Raw genomic sequence first — 21683 nt, 5'->3', positions numbered from 1 at the left:
ATTTTCTAGTTTTTCTAGCTTTGCCCTTTTTTTCAGCCATTTCATTTCAAAAAACAAGTTTTATTATTGCTCTTTTCTAAAACATGCTGATTACTCATATAATTTCTCATTAAATGGAGTGAAATTGTATAAATGTAAATACTTTCTAAAAGTAACTCATAAAATGTTACTCTTATTCTAGTTAACTGCATTGCCCACATATGTAAACATTTGTATTGGGAACATCTCACCATTTCAGATTAACGAGAAATGCCCAAATCAACTAAAAATTGGGTTTATATAAAATAGATTTAAAGAAATTGGTCACAGCAACAAGCCCAATGAGGGCTATTGGCGGGGGAGAGGGGAGGCATTGGGCTTTAATGAATAGATAAAAATGATTTAAGGAAACATGTCAACTGACAAAGGTTAAAAGATACTTGTTTACAAGTTAACTTTCTACAAAATAAAAGACCTCTCTTTCGTTTTATCTATATGATTGTGATTTAATTTGGAAGACAGGACCTGTGAGAAAATGGCAAGTGTTTAGACTATCACCATCATCTGAAGCAGCATCGCTAAGCCTAAATTAATGGAATCTGAATATATTTTATTAGGAAAATTATAGTTTGGAAAATTTTACAGTGTTTTGGTATTTTTTAAATTTTTTTCCTGTTGATGCTAGTAAACAAATATGCTTAATTTAGTTTTTAATCCCCAAACATTTTAAAATTTTTTCTCAACATTTTAAAGTCTGCAAATCTTTCCTTGTAATCTGTATTCCTTTAATGGGTGTAACACATATTGTTAAAATGGCAAAATTCCTTAAAAATTTAAGAATATCTTTGGCAATTTTAACTTTCATTATGAGACCGCTATTAGAAAAGTAAACAGATAATGTTCCTTATGATTACACATCTTAAACTACTGCTTATCTTCAACTAACAATTATACAACATCTATTTATGATAGTTTTTGTTGAAAATTTACACACAAAAGGAGAATACAAATCTCAATGTACCCATCACCCAGCATTATTTAACACCCATTTAATGAAGTCATATTTCATCTACTTACCTCTCCCCTTATTTTTAAGGGGAGTAGTTTTGTTTGACTATTTTGAACTTGGACATTATGTCATTTCATGTAGTAATTTTTAATTTGAGAATGGTCCCTCTCTTCTCAAGTATTTAAAATTTGAACATGTTAATAATAGGCACATAATTATGGGATTCATTTTAAAGTGCTTCAAAAAATGACAAATATTAATGATATGAAATGTATTAATGTTATACTTTAATACTTCTTGTACAATGAAAATCTGAGTGGTGCTGAGGACAGATACAAATAGAAATACTGAAGGAGGGAAATGGGAGAAGATAGCATAGGACAAAAAGCTAAAATGTGGTTCTGTGGAAAGAAATTTTTTTTTTCCCCAAAGGATGCTGAGAAAGAAAAGCAATAAATATGCACACTGGTGGAAGTCTTAACAACTGCCTCACTGTCGTTTGTTTTAGAAAGTAAGAAAAAGAATCAGATAGTTGTTCCTAATTTAAAATTATAGACCTGGACCTATTGCTTTGCCATTTTCAGTTCCTTGGTGATGAAAAATAATTTTTAAAAAAATTTCCTAAATGCAGTTGTACTTCAGTGCAAGTTGATAATACTAGCCCAAATTTAGATGAAAAGAAATTCATATCTGTTTAAAAAATTTCTTCCCTACTTTTACATATACACATCTATGCAGTATTTTAAAACCACTAATAAAAATTTTTATTTTAAACACAAATCTGGAGATTTTTTAAACCAATAATAACATAATAATTAGAAAAACAAATTTTAAGAATTAAAACAAACTGTTTCAAATTTTGTTTTCTTACCTGGTGTAATTTCCTTCCTGACATCATCCACACCAACACTTTTACAAAGTGTCATTGAAACAATCTTTCTGTTTTCCGATGGTTTCTCCTTCAACAAAGGACTGCTAGAAGCTATTTGGCTTTCAGTTTGATTTACTTTTGACCAAGGACCAGGGTCTAAAAAATTCAGATATACTGGAGTTTTCTCAGTTTTTTTATCTAAAGTTGAAAGATCAAAGGCTGACCTTCCACTTTTTACTAAATCTTCAGATGGCTTTATGTGAAATGAACATGACTCTTCCAGCTGTCCTTCAATGTAAATTTTTCCTGAAGCGATGTCACTTAATGACTCTGTTTTCTCTGTATTATTTAACAATGCATGGTGTCTTGAGTTAGCATTCACTAAAAGGAAGAAGGAATTTTTCGTGTCTTCAGTTATCTGATTCTCATCAATCTGAGTCTCTTTATGGGAAAACGGTATTTCTGTGGAAGTTTTCTTTTGAAGAGCAATTTTCATATCTTTGGCTTGTGGAGCATGTATATTGTCATCATTAATCTGAAGACTGGAGATAGTCACATTATTGTTTTCTGGATATCCCAAGCAATCCTTAAATTGACTATTTTGTCCATCATTCAAATTTTTCCATATAATTCTTTCCCCAGGGCTTGAGTTGAGTTTTAGCAACATAGACATATTATTACCATGCTTATCTGAATTCTCCATAAATACTTCCAAATTATCAGTGGAAACAGCAGGTGAATTAGGGTAATTGCTTTCTGTCTCACAGGGAACATTTAGTTCACCTTTCTCTGAAGAATCATTACAGATTTGCTGAAGATCTGAAGTTTCAAGTGGCAGTGTACCACACTCACTTTTTTTATTTATCAGTTGTATTTGTTTTGCTTTACTTTGTTTATCATCTACTATAATGTTAACTGAATCCTGTAAAGTATATTTCTGACACTGAACGGGATTCTTTTTTACGTCTAGAGAGGAGTCCAAATCTGGTTTGGTTCGGTTAGTATTTGTACTTTCCTTCTCTGTAGAGTGTTCTTGATTCCCCAAAAGCAATCTGACTTGTTTCAATGGTTCATTTTCAGAAATATTTTTATTTATATTGTGAGCCATCTCATTTAAAATTCTGTCTAATGTTGTTGTATTAATATCTTCCAAATGTACATCTAGAGGATGAAGATCTAATCCTGCAGTTCTTTCTAGGTCAATCTTTTCTGTTTCTATCGATAAATCTGCTACTAAAAAAGGACTATTCAGTGATTTAAATTCTGAACAACCATTGCCTTTTGCAAAGCACTTGTCAATTTTTCCTGTGGTAACTGATTTTCTAAAGTCACTTACATTCAAGGTGTGTCCTTGACTAATTAACTTTTTATCTATGCAGAAACTTTTGCTTAGGAGGATTTCACTTTGATTTTCATTCTGCAGTACAGTAGTAGTGATTTCATTCTTGGAACTTTTTTCAAAAAGCTGTAAACCTGTCATGATGAAATTTATATTGTACACTAATTTATATTATAATAATAAATATATTTATAAAATATAAATAAAAAACTTATATACTAAAGACTTTAATAAATCCTGTATCACCTATTTTTATAAAATATATTTAGCCTTAGATATTTCATTGGTCAATAATTACAAAAATGAAGTAACATCAATTTTTCCCTAAAAATTGAGTTCTCTTTATCATAAGAAGAATATATTTAGCATGCTAAATATTTGGCTCTATCCATATTAAAATTGTAGCTCATTCATAACAGCAAAAATATTTTTGGTTTTAAATAAAAGGAAGTCAGTTGGAGGATCACAAAATGCTTTTTATTTCTCTGTTGTTTCCTTTTGGGTACACAGTACAATTCCATATAAACACATTGATTATATAAAAATTCATCCTAATACTTTATACTCTAATTTCTGTTGTTATCCAGGGCTTTTTACATAGTATTGAATATATTTAGACATAGTTAGATGGCTTCTTCAAGCCTAACAATGATCACTTTTTCCCTACTCTGTGAATATTTTAAAATTCTGGAATAGTTTTGGGGAAAAGGATAGAAATGTGTACTTAAGACATTAATTTTATTCATCCGTGTTCTAACTATAGATTTCTGATTTTCCATATAGATAGTTCAGAATACAAATTTGAAGGCTCGATGGGGTTTTTTAGCCAATCATTCTCTCTACAATATCTCCACCAAGTGGTTGTTCAGTTTAGATTTGAACTTGTACTTCAAATAATCAATACCATCTTTAAACAACTTTTTAAAGAAGGAAGAATTAGGAAATTATTTCAATGATTACAGAAGGATCATTTGAACTAAGAAAAGTGCGCTTGTTCTGATAATCAGAAGGTTACTGGTGAACCAGACTATTCTCAGCAAAGTGGTAAAGCAGAAGCCAGAATCCACAAAGCCAAGGAGTAAGTGATGAGAAGAGGCAGAAATGTATTTTTCCCAAAAAAATATTGACCATAAAAAATATCTGGAAGGAAGCTTGTTTTTAAGGCATATGAAACAGAAGATAAGTGTTTCTACTACTACACTACATGGTCCTCAAAGCAAAAACTATAATTTATATTCCTCTGAATTCCTTACAGGGACTGGCACAGGGAAAAATATTGTGTTAACTGATGATTGATCCTTTATTTATGAAATTATCTTAAAATACAACTTAGATAATATCAAAACATTCTTAGGTTACCATCTATGATGATTTCTTCCATAGGTGGGCCTTCTTTATTTTCCTCCTTTTCTCTGTATTCTTTATCTGAACAAAAACTCGCACTATTTTCTTCCCTTATTTCTTGTCCAGAATTACATTTCTGTATGATGGTGTTTTCTGATTTTTCAGTTGATAGTTCACTGTTTTCATTTACTTCTGGAACATTCTAATGGAAAATGGAAAAGTTTCCTTTTATGTAAAAACAGTTAAAAAGTATAAAACATTTGAGCATACTCTGCTGATACAAGGGTAATGTTTCGATTTAACCCATCAGCAATTTCTATTTGAAAGCCAGGTGTAGCTTTTTAAAAACTTAGTTTAATATATTATTCTTCATAACAAGACCACTTAATTTTGTTAAACATCATATTTAATCAAAATGGAGATGGTTAGATGTTTTCAAACATGCATACCACATATTATATATAATAAAAGAACCACCCATATTTTAAAAGCAAGGTAGTCATGGCAAGCAAATTACTTTGAGTGTTTGGTATTTTTATGTATCTTTAAAACAAATCAAACATCCTTTTTTTCTCCCCATATATATTGAGCACATATTACATGTGAAGCACTGATTTTGGAATATAATTATAAGCAAAATATAATCCCTGCCCTTAACCAATTTACAGTCCAGTGGGGAAGAGAGGAGACTGCAAAAACAAAAACAGGTAACTTGAATAAAATATGGGTAGTGCTTTGAGAGGGATAAATAAAGGACCCTGGATCCTATGACAACATACAAAGTAATACTCTCCCTGCTTTGGGGAGTTAAAGAAGACCTCTCAGAGAAGGTGACAGCTAAACATACCTGAAATATGATAGGAAGTTATAGACAGGTGGGGTAAGGAGTTACTCAAGGCAGAACAAATGGCATACACAGATGCCTGAAAGCAAGCAAGATTACAGCCTGTTCATTGAACAAGTGATTTTGTTGACTTGAACTTAGATGCTGGAAGGAAAATGAAGAGAAATGAGGCTTGAGATAAACTGGGCTAGGTCATTAGGGGCTGTTTTAGTCAGCCAAAGTGGTGCTGATGTAAAATACCAGAAACTGGTTAGTTTTTATAAGGGGTATTTATTTGGGGTAGGAGCTTACAGAGTCCAGGCCATAAAGCATAAGATACTTCCCTCACAAGGTCTATTTTCATGTCTTGGTGCAAGATGGCTGCTGACATCTGTGAGCTTCCTGGGTTCCTCTGGACTCAGCACCTCTGTTTTCTCCACAAGGTCAGCTGTAGACTATCAGGTGATTGGCTCTGTCTCTCTACCTGGGGTTTCTGCAGTGTCTAAGGAGCTGTCCCTATTCCTCTGTGTTCTCCTGGCTAAGGTCCTCTCTTCCTGGGGCTTGCTTCTGTTTCTTCTGTGAGCTTACTTCCCAGGGCTCCAGCTTAAGGCTTCAGCATCAAACTCCAACATCAAAACTCCTCAACTCTGGGAAATGGCTGCGACTCAATCAGTTGGGCTCCTGTCTACCATATGGGAGGCTCTGGGTTCGCATCCCAGGGCTTCCTTGTGAAGGCAAAAACTGGCCCATGCACCGCAGAGAGCTAGTACAGTAAGATGACGCAAGAAAAGGGAGACAGAGATACAGGGGGAAAAAAAGCGCAGCAAATGGACAGAGAAGAGACAGCAAAAGAAAAGGAACAAGCTGCAAGGGAGGAAATAAAACTTTTTTTAAAAATCCTCAACTTTGTCCTTTGCCATGCCTTTTATCTGTGAGTCCCCACCCACCAAGGGGTGGGGATTCAATGACCTAATGATGCGGCCCAGTCAAAGCCCTAATGTTAACTTAACCATGCCCAGGTACAGACCAGATTACAAACATAATCCAATAACTATTTTTGGAATTCATAATCATATCAAACTGCTATAGGGCTTAACAGCATGCTACAGAGTTTCTACTCTAATGAAATGCCACTGAAGAGTTTTAAACAAGGAATAAATAATATGATCCTATTAGAAATTTCAGCCATTTCTGGCTGCAGTAAAATGAATGGATAAGTATAATATTTTTCAGACTTCTTTGACTGCAATCCTCAATGAGACATGTTTTACAATTCAATGAGTGCACCAAACAATACTTACTTAATATGCTCTAATGTTTTCTATGCTTTCTCTTTTTTTTTATTAAAAAAAAATTCTGGTCATAACCCACTCAGCTGATTTCATGAACCACTAATAAGTTGCACATAGTAGTCTGAAAAAAAAAAAGCTGTATTAAAGAGAGACAACATATGGGGCAGAGAGATCCTTCAGGAGAGTACCATAGGAGTCAAGTGAAATCAGTAAATAGATTTATGAGTAATTTATGTGCTAATGTCAACAAGACTTGGTAACTGATTGGATGTGAGAGGGCTGAGAGAGAAGGAAAATCAAGATTACTCCCAGAGTTCAGACGGTGTATTCTGTATTCTGGGTGTATAGACAGAGTGTATTTTGAGAACAAAAAAGGGATAAAGGATAAAATACTAATGAAAACCCCAAATTAGGGGCAGAGAAAGAGAAACTTGCAAAGGAGATTCAGAAAAAATAGTACAATAGTTTTAAGGAGCTCCAGAGTTAGATAAACATGGGTTCAAATCCTAGTTCCAGCACATAAGAGCTATGAAGTCCTGGAAGATATTTGCATTAGTTATCTATTGTGCTGTAACAAATTACCCAAATTTTTAGCTTAAAAGAAAAAAACAATTATTATTCCACACTTTCAGTGGAGGAATCCAGGAGTGGCTGGGGTTGATGGTTCTGACTCAGGGTCTCTCATGAAATTCTAGTCAAGCTGTCATCTTCAGGCTCCACTGTATGAATCCCTGACTGAGGCTGGAAAGTCTGCTTCCAAGAAGACTCACTCACATTGTTATTGTTGACACTTGGTGCTAACTATCCCTTGGGGTACCTCTGTTCTCTTCCACTTGGCCTTTCATCCTCCAGGGCCTCTCTTCTCTAGGTGGCCTCCCCCAGACTTCATTATCTGGGTTCTAAAAAGGGGGGTAGAGGGAGGAAAGGAGGTAGGAAGAGAAAAGGAAGGGAACACAAGAGTGTGCCAGCAAGCAAGACAGGGCTCACCCAAGACAGAAGTCACAGTCTTCTTGTAACTTAATCTCAGAAGTGACATCACATCACTTTGCCATATTCTGTTCATTAGAAGCAAGTCACTAAATTCTGTCCACACTCAAGGGATGAGGATTACAAAAAGGAGAGAATACCAGCAGGTAGGAATCGCTGGGTATCATCTCAGAAGCTGTCTAAGATAATACTATTTAAACTCTGAGATTCTGTTTTCTTTCTAAAAATTGAAGATGTTGTGAAGATTAAATTAAATTACATGTATATATAAAACATAGCATATAGTGAGTGCATGGTAACTGCTCAATTATTACTGCTTTGAGGAGCAGACTGAGAAGTAGGGTGGAGAAACACATGAGTGAAATTCAATACAAGGAAAAAGAAAAGAGCATTCAAGAAACAGTATCGAATGCTTCAAAAGGGATTGAAAAGTATCCATGGAATGTAGAAGATGTGAGTCACCTGGACAAAAAAATTTTACTGGCATGCAGAGCAAAACTGATTACCCTAGGTTGAAGGCTGAAGGATGAATGGGAAATAAGGAAATGAAGCATATGAGTTTAGACTATTCTTTCAAGAAACTTGGCTCTAGAGGATAGAAGAGTTAGGGTTGAAGATGGGACCAAAAAAGGTTTTTGTTTGTTTCCTACTTTTTTACTCTTTAAAATAGGAGAAACTTGATATTGGATAATTGCAAATGGGATTATATAAAATAGTAATTTGCAAAAAAAGAAATATAACTAACAATCATGAAAATAAGCTTAAAATGCAAATGCAAATTAATACTGATAAAACCAAGTAATAAGAGGATTTAGGTATACAGGTTCTCTTACATGTGGTTGGTAGGAGTATAAATCGGTATAATCTTCTGGAAGGCAATTTGGCAACAGGTATCAAAATTAAAAGTGTGTAAGACCTTTGACCCAGCAATACTATCTCTAGAAATTTATCTTCAAGAAAACAATTTTTAAATGCACAAAGATATTTTACAGGGATGTCTAACAGAGATTGGATACATTAATTATGGCACATCCTTTTCACACAATGGATCTATTTTTACTGGCTCTTTGGAAGGATATATACTATTTAGCAAGTTTTTAAAAAAGGCTGCCATTGCTTCTCAGCCTTCTGGCTAAGATCAAGTGTAAAAAAGGCTGCCAAACTATTTAGTTGTAAAAAGGTAAATGTATATGAATTTCTATGTGTTGTGTCAAAATGAGCATATATAAAGAAAAACTCTGGAAGCTTATATATACCAAACTTTTAATAATTACTTTCTGGGTAGTGGGATTATGAATGATCTTCACTTTCTTCTTTCAAAGTTTCTATATTGGTCTAACTTTCTTAAAAGTAAAATATGATTTATAATCTGATATAAAATTAGTTGGGTTTTTTGTTGTTGTGTTTAACTTTTTAAAAGGAAGCAGAATGCACATAACATAAAATTAACCATTTTAGGGTGAAAAATTAAGTGGCATTTAGTATATTAACAGTGTTGTGCAACCACCACCTATATCTAATTAAAAAATGTGACTTTAGTTTTGTGCCACTCCAGTCTACCCTTCACATCACCACCAAAATGATCTGTTGAAAAAGTCTACCTGATCATTTTACTCCCTGCTTAAAAACCAAAATGATAGATCAAGACAAATGTCTATGAATGGAATATACAATTCCCTATAATCTATTAGGCTTCTGCCTATCTTTTCAACCTCTTCTCTTACTTATCTTATAGGATGCTTATATTGTAAGCATCCTATACTGTAGCAATGCCATACTACTTCCAGTTTCCATTTTGAATAAAAATTTTTTGTTGCTATGCCCATGCTATTCCATCAACTTGAAATACTATCTGTAACTGCCTGAAAAATTCTTACTTATTCTTGATGACCCAGATAAAAAATCTCTTCTGTGAGGTCTGCCCTGAGCAGCCCTTATTCACCTAAGTAGAGTTTATGTCTCCTCCCTTTGTGCTACTGTGTACTTTGGATCTACTTCTACCTGAGCACTTTTCACACTACCCTATACTATAATTTTAGAAAATTATAGAAAATTATAGAAAAATCATGCAGAAAATATAGAGTTCCCATATAACCCCCTCACATACCATTTTTCATATTATTAGCACTCAATTAGTTTGGTACCTTTGCTAAAATTGATGAAACAATATAATATTATTTACTTTAGTCCATAGTTTACATTAGACTAGTTCACTATCTATATTGTTCAGTCTTAAAAATTTTATTCTAGTAACATATATACAACCTAAAATTCCCTCCTTTTAACCACATTCTAATATATAATTCAGAGGTGTTAATTACATTCAATGTTGTGCTACTATCACTACCATCCATTACCAAAACTTTTCATTACTCCAAACAGAAGTTCTTTTTTTTCTTCTTTTTAAAAAAGATTTATTTATTTCTCTCCCCTTCCCCACCCCCCCAATTGGTCTGCTCTCTATGTCCATTCACTGTTTGTTCTTCTGTGACCACTTCTATCCTTATCAGTGGCACCAGGAATCTGTGTTTCTTGTTGTTGCATCATCTTGTTGTGTCAGCTCTTTGTGTGTGCAGCGCCATTCTAGGGCAGGCTGCACCTTCTTTCATGCTGGGCGGCTCTCCTCACCAGGCACACTCTTTGCGTGTGGGGCTACCCTACGCGAGGGACACCCCTGCGTGGCAGGGCGCTCCTTGCGTGCATCAGCACTGCGCATGAGCCAGCTCCACATGGGTCAAGGAGGCCCTGGGTTTGAACCGTGGACCTCCCATGTGGTAGGCGGACGCCCTATCCATTGGGCCAAGTCTGCTTTTCCTATACCAATTAAGCATTAACTCCCCATTCCTCTACTCCTACCCCAGGCCCTGGTAACCTGTATTCTAGTTTCTGACTCTAAAAATTTATTCTAATTACTTCATATCAATATGTGAGATCATACTATAATTACTCTTAACCTGTTTCATCTATTAAATTGGGAGTTCCATGAGACACAGTATGTGTCTTTTTTATTACTACTATTACTTTCCATAGTGTGCGACACATAAAAAATATTCAATAAAAATTTGTTGAATAAATGCATAAATAAAAGAATAAAGTAAATGAATAAGTTAACAAGCATATGTATTCAGAATACCCATTTTTTAAAGGACTTATATATTAGAAAAATAAAAATATTTGCTTTAAGGACTAATCACAGAGCCTTTAAGGTGTTATACTTCCCTAGACCATTTAATATACGATTTAAAAAACTTAGACTTCCACTTCTATTCATGCCAGAGTAACTGGTACTGGACTTGCCCTCCTACTGTAAATAACTAGAAAATTGAATAAAATATTGAAACAACAGCTTCCAGACAATGGACCATTGACAGTGAAAGACTACGTTCTCTAAGAGAAGGAGAAAAGTGAGATGAACCCTGTGATTACCCTGGCTGTCCACTTACAGGAACTTTATGTGCCACAGTATAAGGAGGGTATATCCTGCAAAGCAAGGTGGTTTTGCTAAGCTGAGAAGAGAGACATCAAAGCCCAGGAAGGAAGAGAAATGAAGATGAGGGAGCTGTGCAGAAAAAGCGCTTCAGAAATCTGTATGTTTAATCTGCTGCTGAATATTAAGCTGGACATGCATGGAGTAAAAGTTGAGGAGGGACAATAACTATAAGGGAATTATAAGCTCAACAACTCCAAGAGTTTTCACAGGTCTGGGTAAAGTCTGAGTTCTAATCAGCCAGAGTGGAAAAATCTTATTAGGCATTCTTTAGAGACCTCAGAAGAATCATACCTTACTAATAAGTATGAACCTAGTATGAAAGCTAGAACCATCCTTAAGTTTATAATGAGTCTCAAATGGATGCACTTATCTGCAAGTAACTTAACTGCATGCCAAAACAAATTTCAACACTCTTGAAAGGAAGATAACAATCCAGCAAACAATGTAAAGTTCATACTGTCTAATAAAACATTACTAGATAGAAAAAGAACCAGGAAAATATCACCTACAAACAGGAGAAAAATTAGTCAATAGAAACAAACACAGAGATGACAGAGGTGATGGGAGGAGTAAGGAACTTGAAAACAGCTATTATAAATGTTCAAGGATTTAAAGGATAATGACATGAACATAATGAAGACAGAAATGGAAAAATATCAAAATGAACCAAGTGGAAATTCTAGAGATGAAATACAGTGTCCAAAATTTAAAAATCACTAGACAGGTTTAACAGTAGATTAGACATTTTAGAAAGAAAGGTAAATAAATTTCCAGACATCATAATAGAATCAACCAAAATTGAAGCAGTGAGAAAAAAACACTAAAAAAAAAAAAATTTGTGGGGCATCAATAATTGGTGGGATAATACCAAGTAGTCTAACATATATTTAACTGAAGTCCCAAAAGAAGGGAAGGGGAACAGAAAAAAATTTTTCCAAATTTGATGAAAATTCTGTACTCACAGATCCAAGAAATTTCACAAATCCCAAGTAGGATAGGCACAAAGAAAACCACATCACAGCACATCATAATCAAATTACTGAAAAACAGTCATAGAGGAAAATCATAAAAGCAGTCAGAGATAAAAGACACTTTAAAGAGGTTTGTAAATATAAGAATAATCCCAGACTTCCTGCCAGAGCAATAAAAGCAAGAAAACAATAGGATGGTATCTTTAAAGTAATGAAAGAAAAAAAGAAACTGTCAATCTAGAATTTTATATCAGGCAAAAATATTCTTAAAAATGAAGGATAAATAAATGCTTTTTCAGACAAACTTAAACTGAGAGAATTTATTACCAGCAGATGTACACTAAAAGAAATGTTAAAGAAAGTTCTTCAGGCTGAAGGAATATGATACAGGTAGAAAGGTGAATCTACACAAAAGTATGATGAATACCAGAAATGGTAAATATGGGGTGAATATAAAAGACGTTAAATCTTTAGTTTTCTTTACTGGATAATTGTTTAAAGTAAAATACATTGCTAGTTTATAAAATATATAGAAGTAAAACGTATGACAGCTATAGCACAAAGGACGGGAAGGAGAAAATGAGAAAATACTGTGGAGCTTCTTACAATCAGAGAATTCAGCATAAAATTATTTCAAAGTAGACTATGTTAAATTGAACTCCAGAGCAGGGTTGGCAAAATAAGGTCAGTGGCCCAAATCTGAACCACTGCCTACTTTTATAAATATAATTTTATTGGTATACAACCATATCTATTTGTTTACATGTGTGTATGGCTGCTTTTGTGCTAAAGCAGCAGACTTGAATAGCTGTGATGGAGACAATATGGCCCACAGAACCTAAATATTATCTTTCTGTCCCTTTATAGAAAATATTTGCTGAACCCTGCTTTAAAGCAACAACTAAAATATAAAACAGAGGGGTATAGCTAATAAGCCATTGGTGAAAATAAAATAGAATACTAAAAATATTCAAATAATCTAAAAGAAGGCAGGGAATGAGGAAACGGGAAAATAACAGATGGAAAATAGAAAACAAGTTGCAAGATGGTGGACTTATACCCAACTATATTGATAATTACATTAAATGTAAATGATCTGACTCTCCAATTAAAAGAGATTATCAGATCAAATAAAACAAATCCTAACTTTGCTGTGCATGAGAAATGCTTTTTACATGTTAAGACACAGAGGGATTAAAACAGGAAGAAAAAGACATAGAATGCAAACACTAATCATATAAAAGCTTGAGTAACTATATCAGTATCAGACAAACTAGACCTCAGGATAAGAAATAGTATGAGGGTAAAGATGGACATTTCATAATGATAAAATGGTGAATTAATCAGGAAGTCATAACAATCATAAATGTGTATACACCTAATGATAGGATTTTAAAACATATGAAATAAAACTGACAGAAAAAGAAAGATAAATTCACAGTTATAATTAAAATTTTCAACACTCTTTTCCCACTAATTGATACAACAAGTAGACAAAAATCAGTAAGGACAGAGACAACGTGAACAATATGTTTAACAATACTTGACCTAACTGACAATTATATAATAAAACTTTCCACCAACCAATAGACTACACATTCTTTTCAAAGGCATATGAAACATTTACCAAAATAGATAATGTGTGGCAAAAATAAAGGCTTAATAGATCTAAAAGGATAAAAGTACTATCTGACCACAACCAAATTAAATTTGAAATTAATAACAAAAAGATATCTTAAAAATTCTCAAATATTTTAAAATTAAATAACACATTTCAATTGGGTCATACCTATACCTATGGGACATACCCATAATCCAGGGATCAAAGAAGATATCACAAGGGAAGTTTTTTTTTTAAATATGTTGAACTGAATGAGAATGAAACACTATATATCAATATTTGTGGGATGAAGATAAAGCAATGCTTAGAGAAAAATTTATATATTTTAAAGATTATATTAGAAAAGAACAAAAGTCAGTAATGAATGACCCAAGATTCCATTTCAAGAAGCTAGAAAAGTAAATTAAATCCAAATTATGTAGAATGAAGGGGATAATAAAATGAACACCCAAAGTCAATGAGATAGCAAATGAAAAACCATGAAAGAAAAATCAATGAAACCAGGGGGACATTACAACTGACACCACAGAAATTAAAAAAGACTAATAAGAAACAAAAAAGATAAAAATATTTTGATGTCAGCCTTCCTTCCACTGCCCTAAAAAATAAAGCATTTTTTAAATGAATTGAAATTAAGGAAGGACTATACCTACTAGAAAAGAAGAAATTTCTATCAGTTTGAGATTTCAGAATCCCCTAAAATCAGGAACATATCTTTGTAAGATACTGTTGAACAACTGTACACCAAGAAACTAGACAACATAGACAAGATGGACAAATTCCTAGAAACACATGATAAACTACACTGATCCTAGAAGAAATAGGAGATTGAATAAGTTATCAAAAGTGAAGAGATTGAATAAGTTATCAAAAACCTCCCCCAAGAGAAAAGTCCAGGACCAGGTGGTTTCATGGGTGAATTCTACCAGTCATTCGAAGATGCTTTACTAGTCCTACTCAAACTCTTCTAAAAAACTGAACAGGAGGGAAAACTACCTAACTTATTCTATGAAGCCAATATTACCCTAATACCAAAGCCAGATAAACATTCTATGAAAAAATAAAATTATAGACCAATTTCTCTAATGAATATAGATGCAAACATCCTCAACAAAATACTTGCTAATGAAACCCAAAACACACCAAAAGAATTAAACACCTTGATCTAGGTTTTATCCCAGGTATACAAGGGTAGTTGAACACAAGAAAATCGATCAGTGTAATACCCCACATTAATAAATAGGAAAAAAATCACATGATTTCTATTGAGGCAGAAAAGGCATTTGACAAAACACAGCATACTTTCTTCAAAATAACACTCTGAAAAACAGAAATAGAAGGAAACAGTCTCAACATGATAAATGCATATATAAAAAACCCAAAGCTAAAATCATACTCAACAGTGAAAACTGAAAGCTTTCCCACTTAGATTGGGAACAAGACAAGTACGCCCACTGTCACTTCTGTTATTCCATATTATGCCAGAAATCCTAGCTGGAGCAATTAGGCAAGAAAGAGAAACAAAAGACACTCAAATAGGAAAGAAAGAAGTAAAACTTCTGCTATTTTCAGATGATATGATCCTCTATCTAGAATGTCCCATAAAATCTACAACAAAATTACTAGAGCTAGTAAACAAGTTCAGCAAAGAGGCAGAATGTAAGATTAGTATGCAAAAAATCAGGAGTGTTTTATACATTGGTAATGAGCAATCTAGAGAGGAAACCAGGAAAAAAGTTCCATTTACAATAGCAACTATAAGAATCAAATGCTTAGGAATAAACTTAACTAAGGACATAAAGGACTTGTATTCAGAAAACTACAAAACATTGCTAAAAGAAATCAAAGAAGACCTAAATAAGTGGAAGGACATTCTGTGTTCATGGACGGGAAGACTAAATATCATTAAGATGTCAATTCTACCAAACTGATTTACAAATTTAATGTAATCCCAATAAAAATTCCAACAGCCTCTTTTGCAGAAAAGAAAAACAATATTAAATTTATCCAGAAGGGTAAGGAGCCCTGAATAGTCCAAAACGTCTTGAGGAGGAAGAGTGAAGTTGAAGGACTCACACTATCTGACATTAAAGCTTATTATAAGACTATAGTAGTAAAAACATCATGGTACTGGCAAAAAAGATAGACATTTGACCAATGGAATCAAACTGAGAATTCAAAAATAGACTCTTGAATCTATGGTCAAATGATTTTTGACAAGGCTGGCAAGTCCATCCTGTAGGCCAGAACAGTCTATTCAACAAATGGTACTGGGAGAACTGGATATTCATATCCAAAAGAAAAAAAGAGGACCCCTATCTCATACCTTATACAAAGACTAACTCAAAATCTATCAATGATCTAAATATAAATGCTAAAACCATAAAACTCCTAGAAGAAAATGTAAGGAAACATCTTCAAGATCTTGTGGTAAGGAGGTGGCTTCATAAACTTTATACCCAAAGCATGAATCTTTGAAAGAAAAAATAGATCAATGGAAACTTCCAAAATTAAACACTTTTGTTCTTCCAGTGACTTTGTCAAGAAGGTGAAAAGCAGCCTAGTCAATAGGAGAAAATATTTGGAAACCATACATCTGATAAGGGTTTGATTTCTATGATATATAAAGAGGTCATACAACTCAATAATAAAGAGACAAGCAATGCAATTTAAAAATAGGCCAAAGAATTAAATAGACATTTTTCCAAAGAGGAAATACAAATGACTAAAAAGCATATGAAAAGATATTCAACATCACTATCTGAGAAATGCGAATCAAAACTATATCATTTTATACCTTATAGAATGGCCACTATTAAAAAAAACAGAAAACTACAAGTGTTGAAGAAGGATGTGGGGAAATAGGAACACTCCTTCACTATTGGTGGGAATATAAAATGATGTAGCCACTGTGAAGACAATTTGGCAATTTCTCAGGAAGCTAAATATAGATCTGCTGCCTGATCTGGCAATGCCACTACTAGGAAAATATTCAGAAGAACTGAAAGCAGGGATATCAACTGACATTTGCATATTGATATTCACAGAGGTATTATTCATAATTGCTGAAAGATGGAAACAACTCAAGTGTCCATCAACTGATGAATAGATAAACAAAATGTGGTATATACAGATGAGATGGAGCAAGATGGTGGCAGAATTAAGGAGCTCCAAAAGTCAGTTTGTACTACAGGGCAGTGAGTAATCAGCCAGAGCTATCTAAACCACCTGTTTTGGGGGCCCAAGAGATCAGAAGAGCATCCCTCAACATCCTTGAAATAATGGAAGGAGGAAACTGCCCATCTGCAGTGAAGATTTCTCCATGCCGCAGAGGCCAGTGCCCATCCTTGGCTGGAAGTGCAAGCCTCCTCAGGAGCTATTTCCTGGCTGGAGTTGGAAGCTCCATTTCCCAAAAACAGGGGAGTAAGAGACAGTTGGGCACTGATTTCAGATACTGATTAGGAAATTTGACTGGCTAAGGTCCAATCCTAACAACAGCTGAAGTTTGAACCTTTCAAAGTCAGAAAGAGTATGGTAACCTCCATTTTAACTCTGCCCCTGGCATAAGGCAAAGTGGGACTGATTGAAAATCACAATGATGGTAGGGACCGGCTTCTTTCCACCCGGTTGGATTGCAGCCCTAGTCTAGGCTCAAGCCCCACCTCTGGCAGGGAGGAAGCTAGGGGGACCTGCAGCAACCTCTCCAGGCAACTACAGGTGCTTGTGGCCCACAGGGATTAGACTGGTAGGAAAACCTGTGCATACCTCTCTGCCTCCAATAGGATAGGAGAGGGATGGTGTTTCCTCAACCTCTCCAGGCAACTGCAGGTGGTTCAGCCCATAGAGACTTGAGTGTTGGGACCTCTTGTAGGTTCATCCCTGCCCCTGACAAGGCAGAATGGACAGAGATCCCTCAGCCTCTCTGGGCAACTGCAGATGCTTTTGGCCCACAGGAACTAAACTATTGGACACATTTGTGGCTCCACACCCATCCCTGATAGGATAGGAGAGGGGTGGGTTTTCCCCAGCCTCTCTGGAAAATGCAGGTGCTTTTGGCCTGCATGAACCAGATTGTTGGACACATCTCTGGCTCCATACCCACCCTGACAGGGCAGGAGGAGGACAGTGCACCCTCAGCCTTTCTGTGCAACTGCAGTTGCTTTTGGCTCACATGGACTAGACTGGGTGGGCAAACCTGTGGATACATTTCTGGTCTCAATAGGATAGGAGGGGGTGGTATGCCCTCAGCCTTTCTGTGCAACTGCAGGCTCTTTCGGCCTGCAGGGCCTAGAGTGCTGGGCACTCCTATGGTTTAATCCCCACCCCTAACAGGACAGAAGGGAGAATGCTCCCTCAGCTTCTGCAAGCAACTGCAGCTGCTTTCAGCCCACACAAACTAGATTATTGGACACATCTGTAGCTCCATCCCTGCCTTTGACAGAACAGGACAAAGGACAGTGTGCCCTCAACCTCTCTGGGCAACTGCAGTCACTTTTGGCCTGTATGGACTAGATTGCTAGGTATACTAGAGATTCCATTCCTGCTCTAGGCAGGGAAGGAAGGTGCATGGAGCTTCATCATTGTCTTCAGACAACTACAGATGGTCTTCATCTTCATGACTTGGATTACTGCACATGGCTGTGGTTCTGTCCCTGCCCCTTGCAGGGAAGAAAGGTGGGAGAAGCTTCAGTGATTCCTGGGGCAACGTGGGCAGCTTTAAGCCTCCATGGTTTACAGTACCAACCAAATCCTCGGCTCCTATTCTGCAACCAGCAAGAGAGAAAAGGCAAGAAATGAATGAAAAGAGCTGAAAGAAATTCACCTTGGCTAAACATGAACCACTATAAAGTTCCAAATTAAGTTGAGCCAAATATCAAAGAGGGGTGGTACCACAAAGCCAATCAAATGGAACACCTAGGCTAAGAAAAACAGGCCAAAAATAAATACATCTAGTAAATCTGATGTCAAAACACCAACAAAAAAAAAACAATCCATAACAAGAAACAGAAAGATATGGCCCAAAGAACCAAACTAAGCCTCCAAATGACACAAAGGAGTTGAGAAAACTAATCATGGATGTTCAAACAAATCTCCCTAATAAATTTTAAAAAATGGCTAAATAGATTAAGGATATCAAGAACACACTGAGTGAACACAAAGAAGAATCTGAAGGCATACATAAAAAAATAGCAGATCTTATGGGAATGAAAGGCACAATAAATGAAATTAAAAATACACTGGAGGCATATTACAGCAGATTTGAAGAGGCAGAAGAAAGGATCAGTTAGCTAAGATAGGGCCTCTTAAACCAAACATATAAAAGAACAGATAAAGAATAGAATGGAAAAAATTGAACAAGGTCTCAGGGAAATAAATGACAGAAAAAGATGTGTAAATACATATGCCATTGTCCCAGAAGGAGAAGAGAAGGGAAAGGGTGCAGAAGGAATATTTGAGGAAACAATGGAAGAAAATTTCCCAACCCTTTGAAGGACATAAATATCTATGTCCAAGAGGCACAACATAATCTGATCCAAATAAATCAAAATAGACCTACTCCAAGACACATACTAATCACAATGTCAAATGCCAAAAACAGAGAATCCTGAGAGCAGTAAGAGAAAACAAATTCATCACGTATATGGAATTCCCAATAAGATTAAGTACTGATTTCTTATCAAAAACCATGGAGGCAAGAAGACAGTGGTATAATGTATTTAAGATACTGCAAGAGAAAAACTGCCAGTCAAGAATCTTATCTCCGGCAAGACTGTCCTTCAAAAATGAGGGTGAGTTTAGAAATTAAGAGAGAAACTGAAACTGAGTTTGTAACCAAGAGAACTTCTTTGAAGGGAATACTAAAGGTAGTGCTACAGCTTGGAAAGAAAAGTCAGGTGAGAGAGGATTGGAAAAGAGTCTAGAAATGAAGATTTTATTAGTTAAATTAAGTAAAAGTTTAAAAAGAGTGATGAAAACAAGATATGGATAAAATCCAAAGATCAAAATGGTGAAGTAAGAACTGCCTTTACAGTAATAACATTGTATGCTAATGGATTAAACTCCCCAGTCATAAGACAGACTGGCAGAATGGATAAGAAAATATACGCAATCTATATAAGCTGTCTATGAGAAACTAATCTTAGACACAAGGATACAAATAGATTGAAAGTGAAATGCTGGAAAAAAGATATTCCACACATACAGTAACCAAAAAAAAAAAAAAAAAAAAAAAAAGCTAGAGTAGTTATATTGGATGAAATGATGAAATAGACATTAAAAGCAAAGCTGTTATTAGAGAAAAAGAAGGTCATTATCTACTAATAAAAGGGAAAATTCACCAGAAGGAAGTAACAATCATAAATGTATATGCACTTAAACAAGATGCCCTAAATTACATGAGGAAAATACTAGCAAAACTGAAGGAAGAAATAGATATCTCTACAGTAATAGTTGGAAACTCAATACACCACTCTCATCATTGGATAATCATCTGGGCAAAGGATCAATAAAGAAACACCTTGAATAGTATGATAAATGAACTAAACAAATATAAGAATGTTCTTTCATGAACTAGAACAATTGTGTATAACTATTACAAGGTGTTAATAATAGAGTGGTAGATTGGAAAAATACAACGCCTACCATATGGGAGGTCCAGGGTTCAAACCCAGGGCCTCCTGACCCATGTGGTGAGCTGGCCCACTGCAGTGTGGATGCATGCAAGGAGTGCTGTGCCACGCAGAGGTGTCTCCCACGTAGGGGAGTCCCATGCACAAGGAGTGTGCCTCGTGAGGAGAGCTACCCTATGCCGAAAAAGCGAAGCCTGCGCATGAGTGGCACCGCATACACGGAGAGCTGACGTAGCAAGATGATGCAATAAAAGGAGACACAGATTCCCGGTGCTGCTGTCAAGAATGTAAGCAGACACAGAATAAGATACAGTAAATGGACACAGATAGTAGACAAAGGGGGGGAGGGGAGAGAAAATTGTTTAATTAAAAAAAAAGTAATATTTTAATATTCTTTCATCAATGGTAACAAAGTTACCATTCCAATACAAAATGTCAATATAGGGGGGTTATAAGGGGTATAGGGTTTTTCTTTTTTGGGGCAATGAATACGTTCTGAAATAGATTGTGGTGAGGAATGCACAACTCTGTGATTATAACGAGAGCCACTAATTTTACACTCTGGATGGATTGTATGGTGTGTAAATATATTTCAGTAAAACTACTTAATTAAACAAAACCAATGAAGTCACAACCTGGTTAAAAATCCTCTAGCTATACTGATCAAGAAGAGGGAGGAAGAGAAAAGACACAATTAAAATATCTAGAATGACATTGCTATGGATCCTACAGGGGAATATAAGGGAATATTATGACCAACTCTTTGTCAATAAATCTGGCAACTTAGTTGAAACAGACAAATTCCTTGAAAGACAAAAACTACCAAAACTGACTGTATTAGGGGCCCCCAAAAACACACTCAGGTTCAGTGGCGATACACTGGGAGGACGCAGAGGACTTAGCATATAGTCATACTCGTGGATTTCTTACAGTGAAGGGGTACAAAGCAAAATAAACAAAGGAAAAAGGCATGTTAAAATCTGGAGGATACCAGGAGCAAGCTTCCAAAAGTCCTCACCCAGTAGAGTCACAGGATATATTTAATTCCTCCAGGGTGTTGTCTACCAGGGAAGCTCAATAGAGACTCAGCACCTGAGATTTTTACTGGGGGCTGGTCATACAGGCACAATGTGCCTAGAATGCACCAAATCCAGATTCCTGGAAGGACAACAGGTGTTCAGCATAAAGCACATTGTTTGCACAAACAAATGAAGCACAGTGAGCTGCTTTTATCAGCCAGGGAATGATGGGAACCCTCCCCAAATCCAATTTCCCGTATGCCAGCCAAGGGCCAATCTTGAATGCAGGCCTTTCTAAGGATAGCAGTC

The 21683-nt window shown here is 35.4% G+C and overlaps 1 protein-coding gene across 1 annotated transcript in view; it reads right to left on the bottom strand.

Annotated features, from left to right (window-relative positions):
- CCDC73 (coiled-coil domain containing 73) overlaps nucleotides 1-21683 on the bottom strand; it is a 145435-nt gene that overhangs the window by 5397 nt on the left and 118355 nt on the right. Inside the window, exons 15-16 of the mRNA XM_004446870.5 lie at nucleotides 4558-4744; nucleotides 1860-3332 (exon numbers count right to left, since the gene is read on the bottom strand). Coding sequence (XP_004446927.2) covers nucleotides 1860-3332; nucleotides 4558-4744 — 1660 coding nt within the window. The remainder of the gene's footprint in view (nucleotides 1-1859; nucleotides 3333-4557; nucleotides 4745-21683) is intronic.

Source organism: Dasypus novemcinctus, chromosome 10 (genome assembly GCF_030445035.2).
Source record: "Dasypus novemcinctus isolate mDasNov1 chromosome 10, mDasNov1.1.hap2, whole genome shotgun sequence".
Taxonomy (NCBI): domain Eukaryota; kingdom Metazoa; phylum Chordata; class Mammalia; order Cingulata; family Dasypodidae; genus Dasypus; species Dasypus novemcinctus.
This window is presented reverse-complemented; position numbering and strand designations above follow the sequence as displayed.